This window comes from Nilaparvata lugens, chromosome 3, assembly GCF_014356525.2.
Source record: "Nilaparvata lugens isolate BPH chromosome 3, ASM1435652v1, whole genome shotgun sequence".
Taxonomy (NCBI): domain Eukaryota; kingdom Metazoa; phylum Arthropoda; class Insecta; order Hemiptera; family Delphacidae; genus Nilaparvata; species Nilaparvata lugens.
Window position 1 is genome coordinate 21325432 of NC_052506.1, and position 21876 is coordinate 21347307.

The following is a 21876-nucleotide window of genomic DNA, read 5'->3' on the forward strand; positions in this document are numbered from 1 at the left end:
TTGGCTGGGGAAATGATGAAACGAGGCTGACTATAAAGGGATGAGGGGGACATCTCTAGAATAATAAAATATGGTTGAACTAATGATTATGTGTTGAAAATGGAAAGTGATGTAGGTGTTGTAATAATCATTAGTTTAATAACCGCGATTAAAATTACCTGAGTGTTGGCATTAAATCTTGGACCTATTTGGGAGTTGATGGAGTTGGGGCTAGCTCAAGGTTCAGCTTTTAGCTGGCACCATTAGCTAGCTATTAGCTGGATTTCAGTCCACGAAATTTCGCTTACAATGCATAACTTGATGCATTCCAACATATTCCTTTCAATTTAGCTAGTTTTACCTGCTTTCAACTCTTGATGACCAGGTGACTAAAGAATCGTCTTCTAAGGAATCCAACTAGAGATGGCTGTAGTAATAAATGTTCTAATAAGGAAATGGGATAACGTTTCTTGAATATAGGGACTTAAATATTCTTTAGAGAACAGATGCATCCATGCATTAGTACAGTTGAAGATGTGTTGATTTCAAAACGAAACTGCAGTCCTGTCAACAAATTTAATCGATGAGTATGTGGCAAAATTAAAACTGTGTTTTTCCAATCAAGGATGACGTTTCCTTGATAGGAAATAGCTGCGTTGAATATGTCCGTGGCGTGGAAAAGTTTTGACTGATTGGAACATTGATCCAATTCGAGAGAACAACTGTACATTGAATCTTTCAAGAGTAGGTATGTTTCAAAGTATCAACTATTCATGAGGTGTGATAGATTTAGATAATACTGTATTTGAAGGGAATTTGAACTTTTTTTGTTGAGTATTCTAATTTTGAACGGATTGGAGTCGATCGATAAGTGAAATGCTTTTCCAATTGTGCAGAACGTTTCGCTCCCATTCAGAGTCTGAACCATTAATCATTATAATTCAGAATCAATAATACCTGGGAATGCTCCCGATTTATCTGCTATCATAAACACTCAATTCGACGCAATATTTGCATGTCATGCTTCATGTTCGATTCCTACTCCTATTAATTTATTATGATCTACAAATAGTAATGGATTGAAATATTATCTAAATTGTAAGCTGTCTTTAAATATATTGATGTCGCTCAATAAATACAGGAACAGGTGAAATTTTAGAAGTTTTTTCTCTGGTTCTAACCGGAGGTCTTTGTAACGAGAGTTCTCTTTTAACAATAATTAATGAAAATGAATCTTATCAAATCATATGAAAGCTCATATGGTCATAAGAAGATCTTTCAATGTCGAACGAAAATACAGTATCTCAATTTATTTCAAATATTATTATTCATTTGTCGATGAGATTATGGACGTTATTCATGATTATCTTCCAACACATTTCATGCTCACGCTTTAAAATACCATAGATCTGTAATTTTGTTTGATTATAGTTAGGAGCTATAAAAATATTCTCGGTTCCACGGTCATTAGGGGTTCAACCTACCTTGACATGAGTTTTCCAGTGCATTAAATTGAAAAAAATATTCAATAAGTTCATTGTTTAGGCAATAAAACAACGTTCAATGAGTACTCTAGTCTTGAAAGAATTGTCCTTATAGCTCGATTTTTGACGTAAAATCTCCTGATTCTTCTATTTTTCCAGTTGAGAAAGAGGGCATATGATAATGTGGCATGTAAAAGAATGACGGAACCAATATTTTAGTACGGTACCAAGAGGAAGAAAATGCCCAAGACTTATCAGCATAGTGATAGCCGTTTTTTTTATAACTGTCAAGGGACAACTTTAGGAGTGACAATGGAAATATTCTACTTCAGAAACTGCAATGATAATAAAATACCAGCGAGGTTAACTGCGCAACTTAGGTTCTTTTTCATAGCTGTATTAGCCTATTCTTGATAGAGTTTCTGGAAAAGATGAGTTGAATTATGTTGATGATTATTATTCAAGATAGTAACTGTTTCTCAGATCCTGAAGTAGTATTCAATCTTTGATTACTTGAGAAGGAAAAAAATTATGATTTCAAATTTGATTATGTTAAAATGTTTGCGTTTGGGGTCTGGCTGAATTGAAACCTGTTGATCTTGATCGAATTATAATAAGTTTTCTTATGATTGAACAAAAATCGTATCAGAATTCACTAAATCTTCAAATTTTGTCCAATATTTAAAGAGATTTTTTAGTGAGCAAGATTAATAGGAATAAATTGCTTTCATATATTTTCACAGAATGTTTTAAATTTCATCCATCTCGGACATCCTAATTACTTTCATGAAATACAACCAGCTTTCAACTCTAATTTTATGAAGCTAATGTGATTGCTTATTATCAACGTATCAATTTGATTTCGCATTGTTCGATCGTGAGGCAAAAGATTTATATTCCAAATATTACGGATAAATTTGAAAATACAGTACCACGAAATTGATTATGTATCATTACGGTCTATCATGGCTTTCGTATACTGTAGCAAATGCATGCGTATCTATTATTCGACTCGGAAATTACCTTCTGACCATTCTTATCTGTTTGAAATTCCATATAATTTACCAATCTGGCCTGTGTTTTCAAGCTTATCATTCTGTAATCTCACTCTATTTCCCACGGATTTGTACGAAATCAGCTCACTTATAAATGAAAGATATAATTTATATTATAAGGTTCATAATTGATTCTGCCCTATTCTTACTTTACTTTGAAATAGGTGATGTAATAAACTGAATATGAATACAGCTCCTAAATTTTGATGACATTGAAAAATGTATCCGCCAGACTCTCAAATTATCTGAGAAGATTACTGAGTAACTAAACGTAGAATTGGAGTTTGAAAAGTTTCTCAGCTACTCAATTAAATATTCCAAGTAGCCAGCGTTAGACAAAGCATGGTTCCAGATAAAAACTACATGAATTGAAAAATTTTGTCCGCCAGTATTCAAATACTGACAATTTCAGCCAATAAGAAACAAGGATTTCAACCACTCACAGAATGGTAACGCATACTAGAATAGTTCTCATTTTCCGCTATTAATTTCTTTCATGTTCTAATTCAATTTTAATAATAAGTTAGACTTGGGGAAAAATTTATTCACTTTTGTAGCAAAAGTCAGGTGAGTTCAACTTTGTTACTTAGCAACTAATCAGTATACGATTCTAGATTCTAAGTTGCTAGGCAACTAAATCGTAGGTTGCTAGCACTAAGAATATTGTTTGGAAAACGGTCTGAAATATTCATGAATACAGTTTAGTACTCTACAGTACAGTACAACTTAGAATTTTCATGCTTGTTCACTTCTGGTAAAATTATATTGGCTTTTTGAAAGTTGGTGTTATTCCAAGTTGGCCAACTAGCGTTTTTGATTTTGATCCTCAATGAACTTTTTCCATCCAACTTATTCTCTTTGCTGTCAAATGCAGGTAAACATTCTCTTATAGCACAGTAATTCCAATTTTTGAAATTTTTCGAATCGGAAATTTCGTATCGGTTTTCACCTTGAACTGAGTTTTGCTAGTTCAGTTAAGCAGCCTAATCTCAATTAATACAATGTCAGTGGCCTCGTAAAATACAGTTGTCGGTTTATCAGCTTTGAACTAATTCTCTTTTCTGTTTTCTCACCAGTCAGTGGTCAGTTAGAACAATTAAAAAGATCGTTATGTTTTGTAAATTTGGCTGATTAACTTAAGTTGGAAAATAAGAGTGAGTCTATGTTTATATCATAAAGGGAAGCAATTTGCCATCAAATAATCATAAACCAAAATACGGTACTGCAAACAAACGAATTTCAAGTAAAGAAAAATCTATCAATTTATTCATATTTGGGTCACATGTAGCATTTATTAAGATCAACTTGTGTTGTAATGGCCATCCATAATGATTTAGCTCAATCTGCCTATATTATGAGCACTTGGAGAATTGAGAATGTCCTTCAATATTCCTGCTCTCGGTGAATTGCAGATGTCAAGTACCGTACGTTTTTTCACGAAATTTGCTAGTTTCAAGTTTATTTGGAAGAATGTATGAGTACGGCTGAAAATCTTGAAGCTCTTACCATGATGAAGAAGGTATACTGTTGTGTTCAGAGTCCTTTTAGAAGGCACTAAAGAAGCAGGAGAAGCTTGCGCTTTCCTTACTACAGCTGGAATTGAAATGAAAAATAAATAAGACTCGACTAAGGAAACCTGTCTGAACCCTTCACGGTTTCTTTCAGTCATGATGGTCTGAGGTCGGAGTAGCTCGTGTCGGTTTGAGGAAGGATGGAAACGTATTCTCTTCGAATTCTCCTGATGCTTTACGATTTGAAAAGGAAACCGTCTATAGTTACTCCTATTTGACTTCCAACTTTAATGAAATAATATTCCACTTCTCACGTATAGAGAGATGGAATCTCCACATGGTATCTCTCAATTGAATATAGAGAATAAGAATAAATCTCCGATACAGGAATCATAATTCTTTTAGATTTTTCCAATTGTTTGTATGTGCTTGTCGCAAATTGAGACTCGATGCGACGTGACATGACGTGACGTGAGTCTGCTAGATGAGTTAGTATCATATTATTATAATGTTCACATTGACACAAAGCTAGCACGTGTGCGTGTGAGAATTATAATATATGATCATTATAATCATATCAGGCCCTGAAAATGATCAGTTGCGACCTGAAAACTTTGACACCAGACCTGTGCCAGCCAGGTCACTCGATATTATTATATGATCATATGATATTAACTTATCTAGTAGACTCACGTCACGTCACGTCAAGTCGCGTTGCGTCTCATTTTGTGACAAGCCTGTAGAGTGTTCAGACTTGAATTGGAAAGAGAATTCAGTTCGTAGTGCAATCACTTATTGGAAAATGTAGTTAGCCTGACAGCTTGGATTATGATCTTCATTATTTTGAAAGTATTCATATGTTTTGCTCCGATAAGCCTCTAATAAAACTTTGTTTCTTCATTAGACTAAACTTTGTTTCTCCAATTCATCAGAAGTGGGTTGGAGCGAGAGAGAATAAATGTATCTTTTTAAGTTTATATTCCTTTTCTGTTTCGATGAAAAATCTATCCGCATTAACATTCTCATCAACGTCAAGGGACGTATTCTGGAGAACCTTCATTGCAATCAAAAACATGAAACAATCAGAGCTCAGCTACCTATAGTGAGATCCACGTTATAGTAGCATTGGAGAAAGATAGGAGTCAGTGCTGCTGAATCTCTGCCTTCTATACAATAGCGGATAGCTGATTCCGGTATTTCCAATGTAATATTAACTGTTCATTCTTGTGAAAAAAATCGATTATATTTTATTCGTCAAGAAAAAATATTTTTCAATGATAAATAATAAATTTTCATAATTGAGTTTGAATATTTTTTAATTAATTCAAAATTCAAATTCAAATTTATGTATCCTCAATTATAATTACAAAGTTTAAAACATAAGTATAAAATACATTACTTAATAGTTATATTATAATAAGTAATTATAAAATATATTTTAAATATTAAGGAGGGATTATATTCCTACATTGTTAAAATACCATCTGGCAACGTTGCGGAACTAGAAAAGGATAGCGCTATCTGCTTTGTTGAATGATAGACAAGGATAGCAACAACAATGTTAATCAAATGCTGCCATTATAACGTGGACCTCACTACAGGCAACCAGAGCTAAGAATGTTTGGCAAAGAACACTCTCAAGAATCGCCCATAAACACGGCCCCAAGATTAATAAACGAATTATGTTTCTTCATTGTTAGTGATTGTTTAACCTTGCAGCTCCAACACCTCTCACCTCCAATCAGAATAAAACAATTTCCCCAAGAAAAAATCTAACTACCTTTTCGAAAATTAATGAAGAAAACTGCAAACCAGTTTGACTGTGTTTTTCATATAATGGCATTTAATCGCTAAAAATAGCATCAACTGGACCAGCTTATATTGCAACTAAATGGAGCAACTTCTCTCCACTCTCATTGAATCTAATCTAAACAAAACCTATGTTGCCGTTGTTCAAGTGAAGGTCGGAAATAAAAAGCTGACAATAAACAAGATCTTCCAGCTTTGAAACTGCCTTTAGTTGTGCGCTTGTGATAGGATCTGATAGCATTTTCCGTTATTATTAGTTTTTCTCCACAAAGCTCGATATGTATCATGCAGGCTAATCTCGTTATAATCTCTCATATAAGCTTGATATTTATAATACTCTCATTTGTATTCAAATACCGCATTTGTTCTTATGCATTTGCATTAGATGCGATCTTTTTCTGTAGGTGAGATTCTCATTCTATTTATATAGCTGGTATCAATCCAATTCACTTCCCACAGACTCATCACTTTTTGACTTTTTGGAATGCTTGCGTGTTTCCTTATACGGTGAATCAGTGATAATAGTAGTTTTTATGTTTCAGGCTCATTGAATTATTGGCTTTTGGATTCGGCTGGAGTTTTTCACCACTGCTCTTCAAATATACGCTCAGGGAGAGCCCTTGAAGATACGTGCTGCATGCAGTAGAGCGAACAGTTGAGGGGTTGAATTTATTGCTTTTCGAGAGCTGCATGATTCAGTAGCCTTGTCATTCGCACTACTGCTAAAAACTCGGTGAGAAACTTTTAGCGTTATTATACGTTTCTCAACGGGACGTTTCACGTTATTAAACATTCTTTCAACGTTATTAGAAGCTCTTAAAGCCGGTACTCAAGTTAACAGTTTGCCGTCTTTTAAAAGAATATGAAGCGTTGACTTATTTCTTTTCGGTAATATGATTTCTTCTCTCCAATTCGAATGATGAAGTGTTGACTCAGTCGGTTAATTAGTTTTCAAGTCTTGTCTCATTCATAGATTTTTATGAAAAAATATTTTGCTCTGAAATGTATTCAAGCTTACATTTTGTCGACTAATAGAGGATATAAAACTTTTATAAGTTAATTATTATTAATTTGAAATACAAATTTAATTGCGATTGGAATGTAATATCATTTTTCAATATCGGGAACCGAGCTTCGCTCTGGAGTACAAAAGCATAAAAAATGTATTACATTAGGAATGCAAAAATTTCCTTCACAAAGGCCCAATTGCACAAAAGCCGGTTAAATTTTAATCCTAATTAACTTCGCGTGAACCAAATCAGAGAAGGCCATTTCAAAAAGATGGATCTACAGAAATTAATCAGTATTGAAAATAGCCCGGCTTTTTTGCAACCGGCACTAATTACCTGATTGAATGATTACAAAAGTTCAACAGCCGAGTCATAATTTTGACACAGTCCCACACACATGAACTCGCTCAATCACTTCCATCACCAACAGACGACGAAATAATTATTATCAGCTGTTTTTTTCAAGAATAATAATTATCCTTTTAATGTCCTTCAGCGAGTTTTCCCAGGGATGAGACCTAGTGCAATCGAATATTCATATTATACACCTACTATGTTCTGAATTTTGTGAGAATCGTTAGAGACGTTTTCGAGATCCGGTGAAATACAAACATATAAACATCTAAACAGAAGTTGCTCGTTTAATATTATAAGATTTGTTTGCCGAAATTGTTAATAGAGAATACTACCTGTAATTCTCATATCATACTTATAAACTGTTATTCTAGTCACTATATTCTTGAACTATGTTATCTTAATCGGAATGCTTTTTGATTAGATGCCATGTGGATCGCGAGTTCTGAGTTGTCGAAGTACTGCATAAGAACGTGGTATCAGGAATCAAGAATACGGAATTCAATGATGATGAAATCGTGTATTAGGAGTCCAAAGCTGCATGGGAGTATTTATAGGTAAGGATTCTCTTACGTTAACAGAATGATTTAGACCACCAGAAACTTTGCAATGCTGTTGAATCTTATCGTCGCAAACTTGCAGTAATATTTCAAGCAGTTAATAGTTGAATAAACTGTTGGGGAACTTGAGAAATTAGATTATAATTACTTTCTGCCCAAGCTGAATTTGAGAATAGTTGAAGCGAACTTCCAGAGCAAGTTTAGAAGCTCGTTCATTCTCTCTTGATATCTTTATTGTCAACCTCTTTTAAATATTCATTGGTACCGTATTCAGAGAATTTCACAAAAACAATAAACTTCATTGATAAATATGTTAAACATATGAATACATATTATGTAAAGCATATATTATTCACATATTTCATACCTGGAATCGAATGACTCCCTGAAAAAAACTCACTATAAACCGCCATTATACCTTTATTGTGCCTATATTTATACCGGTATCTATACAGTATATGTCTGGTATTAAAATGAAATTTCAAGTTATATTATTCTATTCTGAGTACGTATAGTTCTTCTAGATTGTCATTAAAGAATCCTGTGTAATATTTTTTATTACTGGTAATAAAATGGAGATCCTACAACCTGGTCTAGTAATTACTCGCTAGCAATTCCTATCGATTAAAATCACGTTCAGACTCTGGAAAAAACGAATTAGTGCTCTCTAATGTTTTATTAATTGTATTATCTTGTTTCAGTCTCTGAGATTCCCACATAAAACTGTCACGAAATTGAGTTGAGCGTTGAAGTGGTATGGGATGAAATTATAAGAGAACTAGTACGCTGAATAGACCTATAAATGTGATGGTCAGTAATTAAATTGCAGATCTATATACTTAATAATATTATAAAAACTAGTTTAGGTTGAAATTAGTAAGAAGCTAATATTTCAAGTACCAGTTGGAATATTTTTTTGAAGTGGTTTTGAAACGTTTTTCAATTCAAAAGAAGATATTGAATAATCAATCTTGCAACATGAATGCAACAAGAAATTATGTAGAAGGATGTCAATATTCCCAATAGATATTAATTTCCATAGAGAGCTCGACTAGTATTGTATTGAAACTTATCTGTTTACCAGATAAGTAATTCTTTCCTTTTACCCACGGACAAGTCCAGGACTCGTGTAAGAATCGTCTGAGCAACAAATTTACAGTACTACTTTAGCTGAAAAGTTAATTTTGACTCAAACAAAAACGACAATTAGGCCCGGTTGCACAAAAGCCTGTTGATTAATTTCACGAGAACCACGAGAAGGCTTTTTCGAAAAGAAGGCTTCTCAGATTAGTTCTCGTGATATTATTGAAATTTAACCGGCTTTTGTGCAACCGGCCTTAGTTTGGGGTTACCAACCACAATTTTCAATCAGTCAGTCAGATTATCCAGAAAGTCATGAACATTATAAAACTTTCAAAGCTGTATGAATGTGGAGAATTTTCCATATTATTTTGAATTGATGTCTCTCTTCTTGATCTTTGATAACAGCCCTAAATGGTTTTAGCAGTACAGTAGTATAATTATTGAAACATTGTGGCTAGAGAAATCAAAATTGCAATGCAGACTTTTATCGACAAAACATAGGCATTCAAGATTCTTATCAACGAACAGTGCATAAAGTATCAATGAAATTAAAGTAAACAAATATTTGGAAAAGGTGATCTTAGAAGAAAATAAAAAAGCTTGATTGGATAGAATGGAAAATGTGGAAATGAAACATAAGAGTCTTATTCACAGTATCAACGTTAAGGCTCAGTGTCGATCGTGAAAAAATAAAATATTTCTCATTTTTTTCTCAATTTACATTTGCATGATCAATCGAAGTCAAAAATCAATTTCGATTAGCCTATCACTAAGTTCTATAGATTAGTACCTAACCACTAACAGCCCATAACATTGAAAATGAAATCGAATGAATCTGGCTCATGAACATTGATGAAAATTAAATGAAAAGTGGGATTTGTGTGTTTAGTTTACCGACCGTCTCTGTGACATGTGTGCAGCTTTCTGTCTCACTCTCACCAGAGAAAACTTATACAGATGCTTATTCTATGCTCTCACTCTCACTTGCACTGAAATTGACAGTCCCGGGCGGGATATCGGTGGTCGGCCTCAGATTAATGTCAAATTGAAGCGAAACATTGACGTGAACTTTACTATAACACTCTACTCGCCCCGAAACCGCCATATCAGCACTGCAACATCTGTTGCTGTTGCAAGCTAAGGTTCGAGTGCTATTGTGTGATAGAAAGAATCATCAGAGAGCAACTTTTCTTTATTTGTCTGTGTCACTTTTCTATGTTGGTGTTTGTTGTGAGAACACTTAGCTGGTGCTCGAGTAAATATTATTGTGTTTAAAGATACGCTCAAGCTTACTTTTGTTATTGGTTCATCGCTGTATTGATGTACAGTAAACAGTACTGGAAAGGAAAGGTTGAATCATTTCGTTATTGGTTGGAATCTATGAGTGAAAGATCTATAATTCAATAAACGAGCATAGAGTTAGAGCACGAATTCCGCGACGTACCGTATGAGAAAAGCATGATAAATTATGTCTCCAAAAGTTTATGAATCCCATGTTACTTCAGACTTCTCATGGTTTTAGTGCTTTCAAACTGCCTTTATCCATATTTTTATAAATCTTTGTTCAGAACAAGCACTCGTTCGTCTGGTCTACAGTAACTATATAAACCATGGTTATATAGTTACTGCAGTCTAACACAACCGTATATTCTATCCTAACACTAACCGATTTAAAATCGTATTTTCTTTAAACAGTTTACCCTTCTCCAACTGCTGACCTAATCTGCTTTATAAAATCTCAAATTCAATCAGATTCTCCAAAATTTTCTCAACAAAATCTAAAAATTACTCAAATTTTTAGTGACTGCCGAACGTGAGTTTTTTTGGAGAAGGCAAAGGTTTTCAACTAGATGACTCGAAAGTTTATTGCTCCATCATTTTAAAGGTCATTTGAAAAGTATTGACACTCTTGATTTTCAAAGTATTGAATTTTATTTGATAACTGGTTGAGTGTAAATTTGAAGTAATCACTGTGAATGTTAATTAGACACTTGCATTGCTTCTAATAGTAAAAATGGTAAGATTAATACAGAGTGATTATAAAAAGACTCTACAACTTTGAAAGCACATAAATATTTATTGAAATTACTTACAGCATTGAGAAAGGTGTCATTTTATTTATTTATTTATTTTGTTACAAAAACCTTCAAATTCAAGGTAAAGGTGTTATTTTGGTTCGATTTAACAGCCGTTGGTAGTGCGACATACATCCCACCGATAATCTATTTCTTGCCACCCTCGTTCCAGCATATCAAGCGTAACTTGTGCAACCGCAGCGATCCGAATGTGATCCGATTTCAGAGATCATCATCAAGATTGTCTGGTAGAAGCGGAACATACACCTTATTCTTAATGAGACCCCACAAGAAGAAATCCATCGGTATTAAATCCGGTGAGCAAGGTGGCCATGCATTTGGCCCTGCACGGCCAATCCAGCAAAGTTGAAAGCAATTGTCTAGAAAATCTCAAATTTTTCCGTGGAAATGAGCTGGTGCACCGTCATGCTGAACAAGATGAAGTGTCCTTTTACTTTCAGCATTATATTTTTAATTTTATTTCACGATGGATTTTTTCCTGAGGGGTTTCATTAAGAATAAGGTTAATATTCCGCCTCTACCAGACAATCTTGATGATATCTGAAATCGGATCACATTCGGATCGCTGCGGTTGCACAAGCTACGCCTGATATGCTGGTGCAAGTGTGACAAGAAATCAATTATCGATTATCGGTGGGATGTATGTCGCATTGCCAACAGCTGTCACATCGAACCAAAATAACCCCCCCCCCCTTAAAGTTGAAGTGTTTTGAAAATAATGTCAATAAATATTTATGTGCTCTCAAAGTTGTAAAGTCCTTTTATAATATCTCAGTATTGTAATTCCACTATAAATCACTAAAAATAGAATTTTCTTCAATATATTATGAACATAATCAGTTGAAAAATTGTAGTAAAACTTGACGGTAGCCTGTATTTTATACACACGCATCAACGCCTTCTGCTTTCGAGATTTATGAAAAGATTAGAACCTAATAAGAAGATTGCGTAATCCTAATCTCAGATTAAGTGGCTGCGAAATGATTGATTACCTGATTGATGGATGATGATCAACCTTGTTATTTATGAATAGTTATCTGGACATTGATTGAGCGTTCTAAACGTTGGCGGTCCTATTGACGGCATTCAACAGCCACCGTCTTCCATTTTTACCGACTTGAAACTGGATCTATCGGCATTCAATTAAAGCATACTCGATTTTAGTTGATCGCTGAACCAAAATAGCTTTGAATATTACTTCTTTTCAATATAGATAGCAAAAAGAAAATGTTTCATCAATTTCAGGACCGGTATTTCAATTATTATTATTACTTCACTATAAAAAGTAATCATTCTATTGCATTCTGAATGTGCATGCTTAGTATAGAGTACTACTGTTGGTACTAATGTCAGTAGTATAAAAATTATTATTCAATAAATTAAATTATTATATTAAAATTATTTCAATACAATAATAATAATATAATAATAATAATAATAATAATAATAATAATAATAATATAATAATAATAATAATAATAATTTTATTATAAGTAATACCGGTACTTTTCATTACAATTCATATCATGAAGCGACTTTCATTATATCAATTATTTTATTTCAATCTTCTTTTATATGACCTTGATAGTTTGTCAAAATTTATCACTCTTTCCATTTGCAATAGTCGATTCGACAATGGCTGTACATATTATTAGCTCATACAATATTGGAAGCAAAAAAAAATGACAGAAGTTCTATAAATAGCAAACTATTGAAATAGAATTCATGAGCACCTACTAAAATACAGCTGTATTTGTGAATACAGTTACAATGTAGTTTGCTTTCAATAGAACAGAAATCAGTGAATGTTGATCATTGCTTGAAACAACATCTATAAACGTTTCAATTTTCGATGTTCATTTTAGAGAAGTAATAAAAGAACTGTAAACTTGCTTTGTGATTGGTGGAAAGGTGCTATGTATGCCTACACTGGTATTCATAAATCACAAAAGGTGTTTCATTATACTTCTTTCATTTATGAAATGTTTGACACTAATTCTTTCTAAATTAGTTTGTATTCATTGCCTAATTGCTTTTGACATTGATGTATTAGTTATTCATTTGGCATGTCAAAGTGATTGTCATGTAATCAATTTCGATTTGGGAGTAATTCTTAGATTACAACAATCAGAGTTGTTATTTTTCTCTTTAAATTTTCTATTGTTAATGTATCATATTTTGTACATGTTATCATCTCAGTATCATTCCCCTTCTGCACTCCTTTATCTGATTCTAGAATGTATTTTATTTTTCTTATTGTATTTTCCCAGTTTCTCTCCAGAAGCACTTCAAGAGCATTTTATCTAGATTTTTTTTATCGCGGATTATACCTACATGAGCTTTCTGCTTGTGCGTGGAAAATGTAAAATATTTACGTGATAAATCAAATTATTCTTCCGTTCATAGTTATTGAATATTCAATTAGAAATTAATTGGACAAACCTCTTATTCAACTGGACACCCTTATAACGATTTATTTAATTCCATTTCAACTTGAAAAAACCTACAATTATTTGGAAATAGTCTGTTATTTCACTATTCACTCTAACAACTTATTTAATTACATTTCAACTGGAAAAAGACCAACAAATATTTGAAGAGATCTCTTATTTCACTGGCCACCCTTATAACGATACTTATATTATTTTATGCTCATTATTTATGTTAACTTATATGTTATTTATTATTTTATGGTTATTTTATTCCATTTCAACTTAAAAACCCCAACGATATTAAGGTGAACAATTGTTCTAATTGAATAAAATTATTGTTTTAATTTGATTTATATGTGTAGTTCACCTGATGACATGCAACAGTTGGGGTTCGCTACCGGCGACGTTGAGCTCAGACTTGCTGGCCAGTGAGGAGGAAGAGGAGGTCGCAGGCTTCTGCATCGGATCACCATCATCTGTCGCCTCAGTTGACGACGTTTTTGTATCCGACATGTTCACAACACTCCACAAATTTGTCACTTATCACACAATTGGTTCATCTCATCGTTCTTCTGCACTAGGTAAAATTAATAATACTGTAATAATAATTAAACCAGAAGTTTAAACTAGGTGCAATTTGGGTGAACTAGATTGAATTAGTACGCGGTACCGGTAGTGTAGTGTGTCAGCGCGGATAGAACATAACCTCAAAACCGGTGTAACGGATTCACAACCCACGTTTGCGACGTCGCGAGCTGACAACAGACGCTCTCACAGCGATAACCTCCCGCTCCAACGCTCAGCGAGCAACTAACTCGACGGGAGACTGGTTCAGCAGCATCAGAGCTTGTTCAGCAAAACCCTCCCCCCTTCCGGGAAACTCCAGGAGCCCCCGGACGCCCCCTCCCACATCCCAAACTGTTCTTCGATTCAGCAGTGAGTTGAGTTGTCGTTTTTATTTTATAATAATTAAGTGTGCGGTCGTCATTTGCTAAGACGTTGGGCCGATTGCCAAAAATCCAGGCTCCAGTTTTTGTGAGGAATTCTGTTTTGTTTCGCCGGGTCCTGTTAGTCTCGAACGATCGATGCGATGACGGCTGTTGGCTGTTGGCTGTCGGATGTCGGATGTCTTTTTTGATTTTCGATGCGCCGTCCTGACTGGGATGTGGGTAGGGGTGTGGAGTCGATGTGATGCTTGAAAAATATGTTACAATTCTTGAAAAATAGTAATAACGTATTTTGAAAGGGCTACTTGAATGTTTAATTATTATAAAAAAATACTATTAAATATTATAGAAAATTAATTATTATATTATAAAAAATCACTAGTGCCCTCTTTATATGTTTATATATTAACACAACTAGTTTCGATGTACTTATACCATTTTCAAGTGTCAAAATCATATTTACTTGAAATGTAATAATAAATATGTTTAGATTGTTGGTTGTGTAGATATAATGCATAACAGAATGCTAGAAAAATATACATGTAATGAGTGAGAGAGGAGCAAATGCAATGTATAATGCTAGAAAAATGAGTAAATAATATAAATGATTGGTAATGAAGAACGAATAAGCTCCTTGGATAATTGATTGATTAAGGTTTCATTTATGAAGATTACAATACAGCGGAGTTTTAGATGAATTTACATAATATGAACTGAAATAACAAAAAAGGAGAAAAATTACATGAATATATTATGTGACAGAAGGAAGTGAAACGGAAGAAGAATGAAGAGATAAGAAGAAGAGTGTGAATATAAAATGTGGAGAATTAAAAATTGACTGATTATTGACAAATCAGAAACAATTTAGTAATTTAGTCATAGTTATTCATTCCGATATGTAGGCTAATCTTAATACAAGTATACATTCCTGATGATATTATAAAATTGTATCGATTGCAAAATTATTGGGAAATAAAAATTTGAATAGAAAGAGGTAGGTGAGAGGAGAAGCCAGTTGAACCCAATCATTGATAACAAACACATCTCTGAACCATATAAACATACGCACTCATCTTATATATATAATACACATCAAAGTTTATTCCTTGAGGAATGATTATTCGAGTACTTTCTATTCTGTATTCAATTTAGCCAGTTGTTTCTTCAACCACATGGAAAAACGTGTTGTAATTAATTATTGTAAATGAGGGGAATCCCATGCAATCAGTGAACATATCAGTACAGGGGTGTTTATTTTAGTATTGGATTCATGGAATTTTATTAAGTTTGAATAAAGAAAATTCACTGCAGTTGATCAATTCATGAAACTACTATCACACTGCGAAAGAAGTTTGAAATCGATCCATAAAGGAAAAGGAAGAAATTTTATATGATTTAAAATGCATGGTATTGGAATTTTATCACAGAAACTTTGAACCTGTCATGAAGCTTACATTATTACAGGTTTTTACTTTGCAAAAGAGTAATGATTGTTTTTTGTTATTATCCAAAAATTATCGTTCATTTGTGCTACATGTGAGTTCTGACATGGACTAAAAATAAACAATCTGTAGTTGAATCTGTGGACTATCGATCTAATTATACAGATTACACAAGATTATACAGTACGGAAATTTGAAAAGTCTATTGAAAAATACCAAATCCTGAAAAACTAAACATTTTTTTGCTATATGGTTAATTTGTATTTGCTCACTATTGAAACTTCAAGTTGAATTAATGATTTGTATTTCATCTCCAAGAAACTCACACAACCGTCCATATAAATTATGTATCACTGAACTCTGTACTGAGGAACAAATCCAACAATTATAAAAATCTAGTTGATAAATGATTATTTATGAATGATGAATGGTAGTGGGTTTCTTTTGATAGTTTTTCTCTAGAGACATAGGTCTTGAGAATTTTCTCTAAAATCTTACCCTTCTACAGTGTTTATATTTATGCAATCCATGAACATTACAGTGACTATAAATAAATGAATTTTTCTATATTCTCTGTAATGAACATATCACACAGATGTATTTTTCCTTAACCATATTCGGATATTCTATCCAACTCTCATATTGAATCCTTATTCTTTCCATAAAAATCCAATTCCTATAGTGAGATCCACTTTAAACTGTCAGCATTGGTGCTATTTATAAGAAGAATGCTGATAATAAAGTTTAGATGGAATTGAATGAAAAATTATTGTACAGGTCAATGGTGATTAGTGTTATAATTACTTTTATAAGTATTGTTATATTGTTATAATTTGAATCAGTGGCGGATATAGAATATATTTTGGGGGGCCAATGTTAATATAAGGTTAAGTAGTTTCAAGTAAACACCCCATGATACTTTATATTAGTTTTGCTGATCATATTCAGAGGGTAATTTGCGCTAAACGTCCTTTTTACTTTACCGAGATTACGCTTCTTTACTGTTGACATTAAATAATAATAAAAAATGTTCATTTTTCTCTAAACAAACCAAATGATGGAAAGATCTCAGTTTCAAATATTGGTCAAGATTTTAACAATGTCACAAATGTAAACACTTATCCGTAGTTAAAGAGTTGAATACGCGATTGTGATTATCGTATGTTTGGAAGGGTTCTAGCTACAAATATTGTTCTAGCTATGAATTTTTTGCTCTGTCATTTATGTATAAATTGCCAATACCCGAACTGGAACGAACTTCACCCCACTCTCCTCACCTATACGAGGAGAGAAAATAACACTGCCGCGGCGATGCCTACGCACATGATTCATTAAAACATGAGGATTACTGTACTTATTTGTCTATATATTCATCATTTCTTTTAATAATTTTTCCCTGATTTGAATATCCAATTTATAATACAGTGTTTCAATAAATTTTTATGAAGCTGTTCAAACTTAGTAGCCCAATGTTTTTATTATAACTTTGGAATACACAAAATAGTGTCGATTAAGGTTCAAGATTATAAGATGGAATCTACTTTCTAGGGAATATAATATTGTTATGACATTTGATTTTAAATCTGCCACTAAGATTGACAACAATAAAGCTCAGTTGCACAAAAGTCGTTTAAATTATAATCGTGATTAATTCCACGAGAACCAATCAGAGAAGGCTTTTTTGAAAAGACGGCTTCTCTGATTGGTTCTCGTGGAATTAACCACGGTTAAAATTCAACCGGCTTTTGTGCAACCGGCACTAAATGAGGAAAATAGCAAAACAATACAATTCCACCTGACAAGGGCGGTGATCGTGACTGCCAACCACTTGTTCATGGGTGGATTCCATCAGAATCAGTAACCGGCTCAGTGAAAATATAATTCCTATGAGATCCAATAGCACTATTCTACCCAGTTTGGCTGATCGACTATAATTAGACCCATTACAACTTATGGGGAAGTATAATGTGAATAATCCCATTAGAACTCATGGTAATTAAGTTATATCTACACTGTACCTGACACGTTCACTGATACTGATATGTGGGAATCCGCCTTAAGAATGTGACCTAGGTATTTTATATATTGGCAACATCAAATTTATACCCAATATTGGATTCAATTATTGAGGCTATTATTGAATAATTTCAAAGGAATTGGGAAAATTTTCTCCTTGAACACTGTAATCCTCACATTCAAAGTAACAATAATGATTATAAAGCTATTTTGTGAAGTTATTGAACACGTTTCCACCATCTTTTTGGTATGAAATTATTCAAGAAATGTTTGTCTTTTTCTTTAGGCTACTTTTAGTATGAATAAACATATAAATCTCAGTAGCCTACCCTTCTAAATTATTTTGTCACAACATGTTTCGGACGTGAAATCACACATTTCAAAGTGAAATCATTTGAAAATGGCATTAATGTCCAAAACATGTTGTGACAAAATAATTTAAAAGGTACTGCGATTTATATTTTTATTTATATTAACAAAATGTTTGTCTTTTTTAGAATCCAGGGCCCTCAACCTGATATTAATTGTTGATTCTCGTCATTCGATCATTATCAATTCTTGCTCGAATATCAAGAGAAAAATATATCCTTTCATGATTTATTAATACATTTTCATAATTGAAATCCAATATTCTATATGTCTATGTAATATATTATAGACAACAAACTTTCATGGCAATCTGGAAACGTTGTCGAGTTGGAAGGGGATAAAATATCTGCTTTGTCCAATGATGTGCATGGATAGCAAACCAATTTATTAATCAGATGCTGACTTAAGAAAGTGAATTTCACTATAGATTGTTAGCAGATTGGAGATTTTTTGTGTAATATTGAAGGTGATACAGACATAAAAAATAAATTGCACTATCTATAACAACTTATTTATAGAAATGAAAAATAAAAATCTATTCAAGAATAGCCCTATCGAAAAAAGATACTTATTTATTTAGAAAAGCAATTTGGAAAACTAGTTTTGGTAGTCATACTATCTCTATCAATTTTTGGTCAACTAAGAAGAATAATAGGTTTCATTCTCCTATGTAGGTCTTTTTTATAGGGACAAATTGAAAATGCAAGCATTAAAATCGGCAATGATAGGTAGTTAAGAAATATTATAGAAGCATTTAATTATTTTATTTTATTCTTTCAACTGAATATGATGTTTGAATAATATATTCAGAAGAACCTACCTTTCAAAAACAATATTTCTTTAGGAATATTATTAATTCAATCTATTTTATTTCTTTATATCTGCCACAAAGATCCCATACCAAGAGGAACTCATAATTTCCATTCCAGACTTGATGGTATTGATTTTGAGATTTGCGAGGCATTTTTTTTTTTTTGCTACAGTCTAAAAGAAAGCACTCCAACGCAGAGGGTGAAAGATGAGTGCTTGTCTGGCAAAATTCACTAGATACTTGAAAAACCTCATAGTACCCAAGTACTTCAATTTATTGATTGTAGTTGTTTGTCTTCATCCTCGCTTAGAGTGAAGGAAAGGAGAGATCTTGCTCTCTGTTATCACTAACGTACCTGCTAGAAACTAGAAAAAATATAGGAAGAATGAATCGATTCATTTTTCAGATATGAGTAAAACTGAAGAGCTTTTTTCTCACCCATATTCATAAAACGAAAATACTAGTTTACCTAGCTAGACGCTATGCTGGAAGAGAGATGTAGCAAATTGAATAGAGCAATACAGGATTGATAGGAAGATATAGGATGGGTTTAGCAAAATAAATACGGTAGTGAACCATATAATTAAGTGTGTGTATGAATTTATGGTGAGAATATTTGATAAAATTGTGAATAAGTCGAGTGGTGGGAAGTGCAGACAAGTCATGGTAATGGTTAAAGAATTAGACAAAAATGCATATAGCTTAAGTGAATTGAATTTTTATGAAACAGGTACCTATATTATAGATCGTAATAGAATACTTTCATGAAAGAAGATAAAATAAACGAATACGAATTCAATTTAATATGGTATATAAAAATTACATAATGTAAGGTGATTAGACAGTAAGAGTATTAAATTGAATTTATATTTGTTTTATTAATGATCCAATCTGAATTATATTTTATTCTTCATGAATTTGGATTTTGAATGTGTTTCTTATATTGGTCTCAAGCCTGGAAACGTTTTTATCTCATCATATTATAATATATAAATCCTGTTACCTACAATTTATTATTGTTGTTTATTGTATTATTGATGTGTCTCTTGGTATTTTTCAAGTATTATAACAGCTATGAATTTCTATGTTGTGTATTCGTTATGTACATGCTGTAGAATTATACATTATGTTTTTGACAATAAAAACCACACAAACAATCTCATAAAAATATTGATAATTATAGTACAAGCGTACTATATTTTATATATAATAGAAGATTTATGGTTTTCCAGGATGTTCCACTGTGAGTTTATTGTAAACTATATAATTTTACATAACTTACAATTTCTTCAGACGTCAACCTACAAAATTGAAAAGTGAGTCAACTTTATTAATAATTAACGTATGTTTGCCACACTAGACTATTATTCCTACGATGAATAAAATAAATGCATAATATCAGCTCCATGTAGCCTGAAATTCGATGATAAACTAATTTATGACTCACTTACAACTAAAGCTGGGTTTACACCAAAGTTATTAAAAAAAATGTTAATAACTTAATCCTTATAGATTCTATTAGATTGAACAGAACTTCACAAGCACTTATGTTCATCATAATAGCTATGTTCTAGTGATGTGATAAGCTATGTTCAATCTAATAGAATCTATAAGGATTAAGTTATTAACATTTTGTTATTAACTTTGGTGTAAACGCAACTGAACATTTTTACGTACAGCTTCTGTGATTATTCATAGCCAATATTGCATTACAGATAGAAATAATATAAATATATATAATAATGTATAATATAAGAGTACTGTATATAATTACAAATTGGCACTGTTTTCAACACACTTATACATTATACTGTATTTGTATCAGGCACAATCATAAGCTATCTAAATCAGTCCTCTTCAAATTTCCGCCAGCTAGTAGGCTATTTTCAATGAGTTTTCCAATAGATACGTTTCATACAAGCTTGATTTATAGGTGAACCATTCATTTAGATAAATAAAAGAAAATAACTTATTACATACAGTACATTAGTTTTCATGATGATGTCAGTATCATTATTTGTATTGTTTTTTTTTCAAGTTTGGTTCAAATTTGTCTGTGAACTATTCATTGTATGCAAGGTCTATAGAAAGACCTTGATTGTGTGTTTGCTGTTGAAATGAGGTGATTTGAGTTTCAGATCCCGATAATTGAAAAAATACATTGCTTGGAAAATTTAGAAAAAATCAATACTGTAATAAAAAGGAACATGAAAGTATCAATACATCAAACTAAAAGAGAGAACTATATGTGACGGCTTAGAGGTCATATAACTAGGTGCTTTTCAAGAGAAAATGGTGCAAATAGCACGTTTTATAATTTACGCCAAGCACGTCCAGATATAAACCATATCCATGCTCAACCTTACAGATTACAGAGTTGTAAATACTGGATCTCAACGTTTTTCACGTCTGGAACAATGTTTCTATCAGCTGCAGGTGATCTCAGAGAAATATAGACTAGAGTTTCACAGTCTATGATTATTATTACATTCCAGAATCACCATCTGAAGATCGAAAATATCAGAACAAGAGGTACACCTACAAAATTTCAAGTTGGTTCGAATGAGAATAGTCAAACATTCACTTTGGAATCGTTATTTTTCATTAATCATACGATCATACCCTTAGACAACTGAGACATTCGTCTATTTTGTGAAACTACTATACGGTACTTAACAATACTTAGCGAAGAAATAATAAGTAAGTTATAGAAAAAATAAGCCAGAAAAGAGGGCTCCACTTGAGCATGGAATCGAAGTATTGATAAAAAATTGGATGTTTATAATCACTTAGTTTTATTTATTCATCATTTTATTTCAAAATTGTTAAAATATTGTACATTTTTAATCATTGAAACTGAGATTTCACTATTTATCTGTCTTGAACCTACTTCCATTTTTAACACACGCACTAAAAAA

At 32.5% G+C, this 21876-nt stretch overlaps 1 protein-coding gene and 1 long non-coding RNA gene across 4 annotated transcripts in view; one reads left to right on the forward strand and one right to left on the reverse strand.

The window, feature by feature from the left end:
* LOC120350351 overlaps positions 1-7753 on the forward strand; it is a 47548-nt gene extending 39795 nt beyond the window's left edge. Inside the window, exons 1-3 of one of the 2 annotated variants that reach the window (XR_005570703.1) lie at positions 3224-3392; positions 6381-6571; positions 7627-7753. This is a non-coding gene — a long non-coding RNA (uncharacterized LOC120350351). Of the gene's footprint in view, positions 1-3223; positions 3393-6380; positions 6572-7626 lie in introns of those variants that run through there. The other variant, XR_005570702.1, reaches the window with a different exon arrangement.
* The window catches only part of LOC111043664 (bcl-2-related ovarian killer protein), an 84314-nt gene extending 70134 nt beyond the window's left edge, over positions 1-14180 (reverse strand). The window contains exon 1 of one of the 2 annotated variants that reach the window (XM_039423266.1): positions 13741-14180. In XM_039423266.1, coding sequence (XP_039279200.1) covers positions 13741-13886 — 146 coding nt within the window. In that variant the 5' untranslated portion in view covers positions 13887-14180. Of the gene's footprint in view, positions 1-9743; positions 9773-13740 lie in introns of those variants that run through there. The other variant, XM_039423267.1, reaches the window with a different exon arrangement.
* Positions 14181-21876: the final 7696 nt, after the last annotated feature.